Source organism: Cottoperca gobio, chromosome 17, assembly GCF_900634415.1.
Source record: "Cottoperca gobio chromosome 17, fCotGob3.1, whole genome shotgun sequence".
Taxonomy (NCBI): Eukaryota; Metazoa; Chordata; class Actinopteri; order Perciformes; family Bovichtidae; genus Cottoperca; species Cottoperca gobio.
In genome coordinates this window covers 4,984,840-4,994,568 of record NC_041371.1, presented here as the reverse complement: position 1 = coordinate 4,994,568, position 9,729 = coordinate 4,984,840, and the positions used below count along the sequence as shown (strand labels likewise).

Sequence of the window (9,729 nt, the reverse complement as noted above, 5' to 3'; positions counted from 1 at the left end):
CAATTAATCCTTAATTAATCCTTATTTATTTAATATTGTTTGATTGCTACTTTTACTATATGGTCTTAATATTTATTCCACCACTGCTGTCAAACTGATATAGTAAAAGTTTAGTTTAAAAAAAACTTAATTGTGCTGGTTTGTAGTGAAATATTTAAATTTACCCTCCAGACTAATGTGTTACATAACAGCTCACATATCTATGAATGTAAGTGTAAAGGAAGAGGCCCTCTGTGGGGCTTTTAATAGGCTTAACCTGTTTATTCTATTTATAAAATGAGCATCAGTTACAAATTCTTTACATAATAAAAAGGCACAACTTCACTGACATGTAGCGCTCATTGAGGTAAAGACCAAGCTGAGAAGTCAAGTAATGATGAGACGTGTCAATAGCCCAAAAATGTTTTATTAAATTCATAATCACCGCTATAATGTAAAGTGAATGAATTCACTTCAAATGTAATTTAATAAACACTCTCTTAAATACTAGCCATGTTTAACCATGTAGAAAGCTTATTTCTAAAGAACTTGGAGTCCTTCGGGTGCTGAGAGTCCTGCGGATCCTCGTTTCTCGGCGTGTCCACAATATCACAGCCTACTGAAATCAAAACCTACTGTATCTGCATGTTGTTGTTGTTGTGGCAGGCTAAACCGCAGTGCTTCACGTCTCCGGAGATGATGATGATGATGCATCGCACCTTTAACAACCGTTTCCACCACAAGAGGAATGCCCTCTGTGAGTCCGTAAGAGGTAAAAAAAGACAACGGTTGACGGAGGTAAAAAAAAAAAAAAAGGATTCATCAGTTTGCTTCATTCTTTGAGGCTTCATCAAAGTTCTCCACAAGATCTGTAAGATGGAAAAACAACAACGAATATCAGGATTGTGATATTATTAACATTCTGCAACTGAAGTGTTGATATAGACCATTTAAGAACAGATGCAAATTAAATACGAGTCTTGAACGTGACGTTAAAGAGAAGAAGCAGTTTTACCATAAGACTGAAAAGCGTGGTGAACAACACTTTGAAGTCTCAGTAAATGATAAATTAAACATGTATACCTGGTACGTCATCGTCCTCTTCTTCTGCAATTTCCTCCTTGACTGCTTTCATGTCCATTGCTGCACAATATATAAAGATATACATTTACTATAGTACTGTTACTGTCCCACTACAATCTCACTGTAAAACTTCTGTCACTTCTTTAAAACTTTGTGCTGCGGATGTATTTTCCTGAACACAAAAATGTAAGCACGTCGTCTCAAAATGTTAATTATCTTGCAAAAACTTTCTAAAAAAGGAAACCTTGCAGCTGAAATAGACGATTCTGCACAAAAAGAAAAGCTGCTGCTCAAACAGGACGTGAAAGAAAGATGACAACATCTTCAATTCCATGACAACTGGACAAAAACAAATATCACACAATTAGTTACGTTGCCATGTGGAAAAGCTGCACCTGTTTGCGTCACTGGTTTTATTTTCATTTACGTACTTGAAACTGAATCACTTATGGTCTTTAAACCACCACATGTTTTCCCGTGGCAGTCTTTTGCCTTCTCTCAGTCACAGTTCTCTTCAGTCATCGTCGCCGCTATAACCCGTTTCTCTCAGTGACATTTACAGATTTAATCTTTACCAGTGATTCTAAACAAACACAGCTGTCACACACACATCTGCATAAGTGCACTGATGTGTTAAAGGCGGCACATTCATACTGCGTTTCTGTTTTAGGAAAGTTCAACCATGACCCGTGTGGGTCGTTTATAAGAGTCAGCAGTTTGCCAACATGGAAACATGAACTCGGTCTGAAAGGTCATGTTTCCTACTCATCCAAGTATTCATAAAATGTGCCTGACACCTTTCATACTTAAAGAAATCCTTAATATTACACGGCCACAGGGAATCCTGACGTTGTGACCGTGCGTGTTTAAGCGTGCGTGCACTCACATTGCCGTGGGAACTGCTCGGCCAGCTTGCGCAGGCTGCTGAGGCTGTCGGCTCCCAGCTGGCTCAGGATGCCTGGCAGCATCTCTGTCAGCTGCTTGGTATCGGCGTGGCCCGTGATGGCGAAGGTGTTGGCAGACAGAGACGCCTGCACTTTGGGGTTGTTGAAGTGGATCACCGTCCCATCATCTTTTATCATATTCACCTGAGGAAACAAAAAAAACAGTTGGATTTAGAGCCAAATACACCTGATGCAAGATCCTGTCGTCAAGATTTTAGCTGTACCTTATGTACATTTTGGCGTTAATAATTAAAGTTATTAAATAGTCAGTGTTTTATTATGAACAAACAATTGAATGCCAATTTATCATGATAGAAAAGTTACAGAAATGTTTGTGTATGCCATCGATTACACGTCTTAGAAAGAAAAGGTATCGGACAAGAAAAATGCCAACGATGCATCAAAACCCTGCTGACCATGCAACTTTATATTCTTTATAAAGCCCAAAATCACAATTTGCCTGAAAGGGCTTCACAGCATCTGACACCCACTATCCTTAGACGCACTCTTCAGATCAATAAAAAAAACACAACTCCCAAAATCAACTTTTAACTGGTAAAAATGTCTTAAATTAGATCTTAGTCTTATTTGCAGTGAGTATCATTTTAATAATTCAGTTATACACGAAAGCCACAACATGAATGACGGGGACTACATGAACTGTGAGCGTCAGGTTAGTCGTTTTGTGTTTTGATTTATCTGAGAGACTTTGTGGGAGCGAGTTGGATAAAAGCTCTCTAAAAATAAACTAGATGACATGATTGGAGTGCGCTCGCTCTACCTTTCATCTTTCTTTATCGGGACTCAGACAAAACAAACAAAAAAAAGTCAAAACAGTGCAGCAACAGTAAAACGCTGACATCGGTTTTCCTTTGATGGCTCACCTCTTCTATCCCTGCGATGTTGTTCACCGCCAGTTTCTTCAGCGAGCCCTGGAGTTTTTTGTCATCAGCTGTTGCCGTTTTGTGAACAACCTTTTTCTTCCTGCGGGCCGTTCCCTGAGGAAAGAACAGGTGTGGACGCCAAAGAAACGATTAGTCAGCTGAATGTACCACAATATAAAATACAGTTTAATTCCACCAGGTCACGTCAGGCTTTTTTTTTTTATGTTCCGTTCCATCTTGGACACATTTACTCATTCTAGATAATAGCTGTGGTGAAGCAGTTTCAGACACAAGACGAGAATAACTACTTTTTAAAAGCCAGGAATTTGACTACAACAAGCTTTGTACTTTTACCAAAACAGTGTTTTCACTAAATCTGTACAAATGCCATACATGCGTCGACTTTCTAATGCTGTCAATAAGTTCGAAAGACCTGGATGACTGCAATGAAAAATAGTGATGGAAGCACTAAACTAAAAGTAGGTGCTCCTGATGCACGAGTAAATACTGCCCACAAAAGAGAATCGATTCCCCAAAAGTCCAAGTGGCACTGCCTCGTTAAAGTACAAAAAGGTAAAAAGCTTCATTTTCGGGGCTACAAGATTAGAAATAAGACTCTATACAAGTTAAAAAGCTGTAATATGCAATAATCACATTGATTCTAATTACTTTGTATTCTGTACAATGAAAATGACAGTATTTATTAATTTTACTTAATGTTTTAGAACCTGTGCTCATAATTTTGTTGCTTTATATTCTATTTACGAACGTCAATGTGCTGCAATCTGGAAATGGGTACAAGACCTCTGTCACAGCAAAATAAATAAAATAACGCCACCTAGTGTGTGGCTGAAGACCTCACAATGCATTTGAACAAAGCCAGAGGCCACAGACGAAGGGGAAAATGCTCTCTCCAATAAAGGAAATGCTGAGGTCAGAGGAAAGACCTGGCATGTGCTGAACGCCATCACACTCCTTAAAATGAGCAACAACTGAGTCAACAAGAGGACAAATCTGAAAGCCCTGACTGAGATTTAAATACTGGGCGACAGAGTAAAACAGATTCACAGTAAATAATAGCAGACTGTACCTTTCCACCTATCCGCACTTGTGCCTGGAGTTTGGCAAGCTTCTCTAGATTCATAGTGTTCTGTTAAAGACAACATTAACATTTTGTTATTACCATGAGAGCAAATACAGTTATTGTAACGACTGTAACAGTACACAGTTTTTGCACAATTCAGAAAACAACAAGCAGTGGTGAATGTAACTTAGTACATTTACTTTAGTACACATTTGAGGTACTTTACTTGAGTATTTCAATTTTATATATATTTCTACTTGATCTCAGGAGGTAAATATTGTACTTTTTATTCAACTCAAGGTTACAATTAATACCCTTCTTGTCCAGTGAAAACCATGTATCCTACATTTGGTGATTTTTGTTGTTGTTGAGGATGATTAATTGAAGGATTAGCCTAAAATTGTTTCCTAGAAGCAATAATTAAGATTAGCACAAACTTAAACATCTACAGCAGTAAAATGCAACATACACATAAATGCAACACTAATATTAATCCAAGAAATGTACAATCATGTATAATACTAAAGCTTTAATTTGACTGCATAATGAGAACTATTACTTTTGATACCTTAAGTATATAGTATGCTGTATAATACCTACATACCTTTTCTTAAGTAAGATTTTGAAACCAGGACTTTTTACTTGTAGGAGTATATTCGCAGTGTGGTATTAGTACTTTTACTTAATTTAAAAAGCGTCCGATTACTTCTACCAACACTGGTTCAAGGGAGCACATGCGAGATCATGTTGAAGTGCAATGGGCACAGCATGAGTTGAGCAATCAGAGCTACAATAATCCTCATCTCCACACGTTAGCAACACGTTAGCACTGAGCTAACACACTGCTCACGGATCAGCTGACAGTTACTACAACTGAAGAAATACTGACTGTCGGCATCAACCATATATTAACCATAATATAATATAAATTTAACAAGAAAAATAAAACTATCTGGAACTTATTTTTGAAATGACATTCACGTCTAACGTAACTGTAGCTGCTAGTTCGGTTGCTAACTAGCTAAACGGCTAATTTAGCTAATATTAGCATAGTGGTTTAACAAGATAAACCAACTGGCTTTTTGTTCCTGACAGAGAACAGCTAACGTCAACTTCAAATCAAACGATAAAACAAACCGGCTTAGACGTTAATCACAAAATGAAATTATTTGTTTTACCTTTTAAAAGGAATTAGCTGACAGTCCGCTGAACTGTTCACGCTACTAATGAAGCTGAAGCGTTAAGACAGCAGCAATATAAAATACTTCCTATTGGTATTTTCACAATAAAAAAAACATGACTCGCACAACAGTACATTTTTTGATTTATGTAGACAACATATTAATATTAAAGGGGAAACATATGAGTTGTAATATATTTGAGTCGGATTTAATACACGAAATCCATAAATATATATTGTTTTAAAATATTTTGCGGCTTTTAAACTTTAAAAAAACTCATTTCCGTTTGTTTCCTGATATTTCGCTGTCTAACTTGACCAGTTCAAGCCACAGTCAGGAGCACGCGGTTGTGTGGATGTGACGACATATGAACGTCACTGCTGATCGATAGGAGGAGGGGTCAATCCTCGCTTCACAAATATTTTATTTGGAATAATAGATAATAATAAACATAACCTAAAAACAAATCCCTATTTTATGAGAAATGGTTTCACAAATGATCTTGGTGAAGGCAGTTTAATTGAATGATGATGGACTTTCAATTAGCTACTCAGAGTTCCTCACTAAGAAACTCTAAAGAAATATGCTGTAGTCACAAATAAAATCCCTTCTGGGATACTATGCTTTTGATGCAACAAATCCAGCTGATACTCCTGTGAGTCAGATATGCTTTTTGTCTACCAAAAATAACAACAGAGGTATAGGTACCGTTGTTATTTCAGAGTGATGTTGTCTCTGTTTCCTACATTGTTCCTTACTGGAACATCTTTACACATTTTCATTTGAAAATGAAACCAAGCAATGCCTAGAAAAAATACTATTGTCTCCTCCAAAAACAAGAAGGCCATCAAGACAATGAATTATTGCACCTGCTTTAATGTATTTGTATAAATCAGGTTATGAATAAATAATGTCCTTTAGTTTTTTATATGTATATTGTCCACTGATGTCACTTATATGTATTCTGTATTTGATTTTCTATAACTAAGAACTTATATAAAAAAAATATATAAAAAAATTCAAAAGCGCTTCACAACTTTATTGAACATGCTTTTATTGTGAAATGCTACAGTTGTACATCCGGGTCGCTGGTTCACGAACAGTCAGTGCCATTAGCTTGTAGCCGCAGCTGTGAGGGGGGAAGGCCGGTCAAGATGCAAACGTCTCTCGTGAAGATCGCTTTAGTTTCCTCTCTGCATGTGTTGTTGTCTTTGACGTGCTTTCAAGATGTTGTCGAAGCAGCCAGCGGGAAAGGTCAGTTTATGTTTTTGGAGGATTTCTGCTCATTGATAGAGTTCCCACAGCGGGGGGGGGGCTAGCTGTCTTTGTATGAACATCCTGGATCAGAAAGTGTGTGTCCTGGACAGGTAGTTTAAGAAAGGTGCGCTCTGTCAGCCACGTGAACTCTTAATTTACAGTGTTTCAGGTTTTGATTTAATGCAAACACCACTGTACAGATAGATACATTTCTTTAATGTTAACATATATTTAATTAAGATGAGACAAAACTTGTTATATATTATAAAATAAATATGTACATAGTGTAATACAAGAGGTAATTTGCAAAACAATACCTCATACAACTCAAAAAATCTCTTTAAAGTTCCAACTATGATGAAATTAAATTACAAAAGCAATTTTGCACATTTGCTTCTCATGATGATATGTGTAATTGTATACAGAAATACTACTTTCACCATCCCATACTATAAAATGTACAGCAGTTATACCAGGAAAGTTAAACCTAAGATAAAAGCCACATACAGATACTTGCCTGTCAAAAATATTCTATCCCGATATAGGTAATTTCATATCTGGATAACAATATATATCAGGATATGGCATGTTTTCTGGTAAATCAATAAATAAAAAGTATTTATGAAATAGCCACATAAAGCTTGTGTGTGTTCACTCCTGTGTGAATTAAATACTTGACAAATTAAAATGATTTAAGAACTTCAAACTGAACGAACAAACCAGTTTTCAAGTGACATTATAGAGGAAAAAATACACGAATACAGGCGTAACTTGTATTGCGATTATATATCGGCATGTTGCCCAGCCCTACCTGGGAGCTAGCTCCTGAAAGTATTAATGGTATTAAATGTCATTCATTTGTTTCCTCACACCTCTTTCTGTTGATATAGTATTTAGGGCAGACACACCCTGTTATAATCTATCAGTTACACAATGGTGGTGTGCTCCTTATTTCACTTCCCCCTGCAGGGTTTGGAGATAACATCCACTGGAGGACGCTGGATGATGGCAAGAAAGAAGCCGAGGCCAGGTGAGTTCACACACAGCTGAGATATTACACTTCCTGGAATCCTGCACAGCCACATTTTGTGCAACCATTGGTCCTGAGGGCTTAAAAGAGCTTTTACTCCTCAATGTTGTATTCAGAGATGACTGTGTGATTTGTGTTCTCTGCAGTTTGCAGGCTTGATAAACTGCGGGCGGCGTTACTGGTTTTCATGTTGACAAATGTTTCCATGTGTTTGCGTTGACAGCGGGCTGCCCATCATGCTCATCATCCACAAGACCTGGTGTGGAGCCTGCAAAGGTAAAACATTTACACGTGTACACAGGATCACACCTTCAAACCAAGGACAGTAAAAACCAAAGGCACTTTTCACAGCACAGATTTGGTCTGTCGTAACTCAGTTCTTTGCATGATATAGTGTCCCAAATAAAGTGAGGTACAGTCAGTCATTCCCTGTTTAGACAGAAAACAAACCTTGTACTGTCTGCACATAAACATTAGTAATCCTGTCCTGCATGCTCAGGCAAACGATTCAAACAGGAAATTATTATTAAAGCGGGTTTTATTTTCCACGACGATACAAGATAACGATTAAATGTATTTCTGTGTTCTTTTCAGCACTGAAGCCCAAGTTTGCCGAGTCCAAGGAAATCTCTGAACTCGCACACAACTTTGTCATGATCAACCTGGAGGTACGGACATGTCGAGTGGCATTTACCAACAACGTGTTTATTTAAAATAACGTGTGTGCTTTATGATTGAACGCTAACATACGGTATATTTTTATTGGGTTTGTTTGCAGGCTTGTAAACGTTCTGTTATCTCTTGTTTGAACAGGATGAGGAGGAGCCGAAGGATGAAGCCTTCACCCCCGATGGTGGATACATTCCTCGGATTCTTTTCCTTGGTACGGAGGGGGTTGATTTACAAAGTGTCTTCTGGAGAGACTGATAGCAGCGCGCGCGCACACACACACACACACACACACACACACGATAAAGTTTCATGTTTTTGCCATTTTATTGAGCAAATAATCAAGAAAATCTGAATAATTCGTAACAGTTGTGCAGCCATATATTGTTTGTATTTTAACTTGACCATTCTTACTCCTTACAGATCCCAGCGGTAAAGTCCATCCTGAAATCACCAACAAGAACGGGAATCCAAACTACAAGTACTTCTACAGCAACGCAGAACAAGGTAACGATCCAGATTATTCATGTCTTCATACAGCGTTTTATTTTGAAATTCAGGCTCTTTAATAAAAGGTACTTAAATCAAAAATGTCCAGACTCTCGAGTCTAAACCTTTAGCATCACAATTGTTACTATAAATGCAATTTTATTTAATGATGTAACGCTTAGCTGTTGCTTAACATAAGTGACTGTAGATGAAACACCAGATTATGTAGCTGCTTGAGGTTGATAATCTGTGTGTGTGTGTGTGTGTGTTCCCTGCTCAGTTGTGTCCGGTATGAAGGAGGCGCAGGAGACGCTGACTGGCGACTCCTCCAAGCAGGGTCACACCGGAGACGAGCTGTGAGGAGGCAGACGGGCGTCAGGGCTACACTTCCTCTACCTGAGCGTGACACTCCCAAACCTTCTCTAACTAAACTCGTACTTTAGACAGCGGGGTCCGTCTCACCGAACCAAGACGACCACTAACATCGGTGCTTGAGTATTTCTTCTGTCTTGTACTGGTTTCCTGGCATCGTCTGTTTTATTACATGTATATTTGTAATCTACTGTTAAAGCCATATACTGTACTCACTGTCTGTAGAGGACGTTACCAACACAAGCTAGCCAAGTCAACTAGTATTAACTCTCACTTGCATACTGTTGGGTGGAAACCGCCAAGTTTGAAGTAAACTGCTGGGTTTGTTACTCGACCAGCATGAAGTCTTTTTGCTTTTAAGAAGTGTCACCTTGTAGTACAGCTTTGTGATTCATTTGTACCTGTAGAGTTTCAGCCAACAGCAATGATACAGTATTTCATATTAGTCGAGACACCTGTGATGTGCTTCCAAAGATCCTCTACAGTACGTTAATTATGGGACTATTTACCAACATGGGCTCTGTACTTCTGATTTCTATTATCCAGTCTTTAAGATAATATTCATTTCAACCTGTCATGTAGCTTCATCTACATCGTTGCTTCTCCGCTCGTAAAGTGTCACTCAGTTTCTTTTAGTGTTGAATTAGGGATGAAAACATTGGATGTGTCTTGATGTATTTTATACACGTACACAGCCAAGTGTGCAAATAAAGTTTGTTGTAATGAAACGTTTGTGAGCGAGATTCATTCACGACAC

General features: G+C 38.0%; 2 protein-coding genes across 2 annotated transcripts; one reads left to right on the top strand and one right to left on the bottom strand.

The window, feature by feature from the left end:
* Positions 1 to 386: 386 nt before the first annotated feature.
* On the bottom strand, positions 387 to 5,244 carry LOC115023107 (transcription factor BTF3 homolog 4-like). Its single transcript, XM_029454263.1, has 6 exons — positions 5,153 to 5,244; positions 3,981 to 4,040; positions 2,891 to 3,004; positions 1,949 to 2,150; positions 1,063 to 1,122; positions 387 to 848 (listed from the first exon to the last, which is right to left on the bottom strand). The coding sequence occupies exons 2-6, from the start codon at positions 4,032 to 4,034 to the stop codon at positions 802 to 804; spliced, it is 477 nt and encodes a 158-aa protein (XP_029310123.1). The 5' UTR covers positions 4,035 to 4,040; positions 5,153 to 5,244; the 3' UTR covers positions 387 to 801.
* Positions 5,245 to 6,226: 982 nt separating this feature from the next.
* txndc12 (thioredoxin domain containing 12 (endoplasmic reticulum)) lies at positions 6,227 to 9,700 on the top strand. Its single transcript, XM_029453590.1, has 7 exons — positions 6,227 to 6,409; positions 7,382 to 7,442; positions 7,666 to 7,718; positions 8,037 to 8,110; positions 8,256 to 8,325; positions 8,535 to 8,618; positions 8,881 to 9,700. Exons 1-7 carry the CDS (start codon positions 6,310 to 6,312, stop codon positions 8,958 to 8,960), a joined length of 522 nt encoding a protein of 173 aa, XP_029309450.1. The 5' UTR covers positions 6,227 to 6,309; the 3' UTR covers positions 8,961 to 9,700.
* The last annotated feature ends 29 nt before the right edge of the window (positions 9,701 to 9,729 follow it).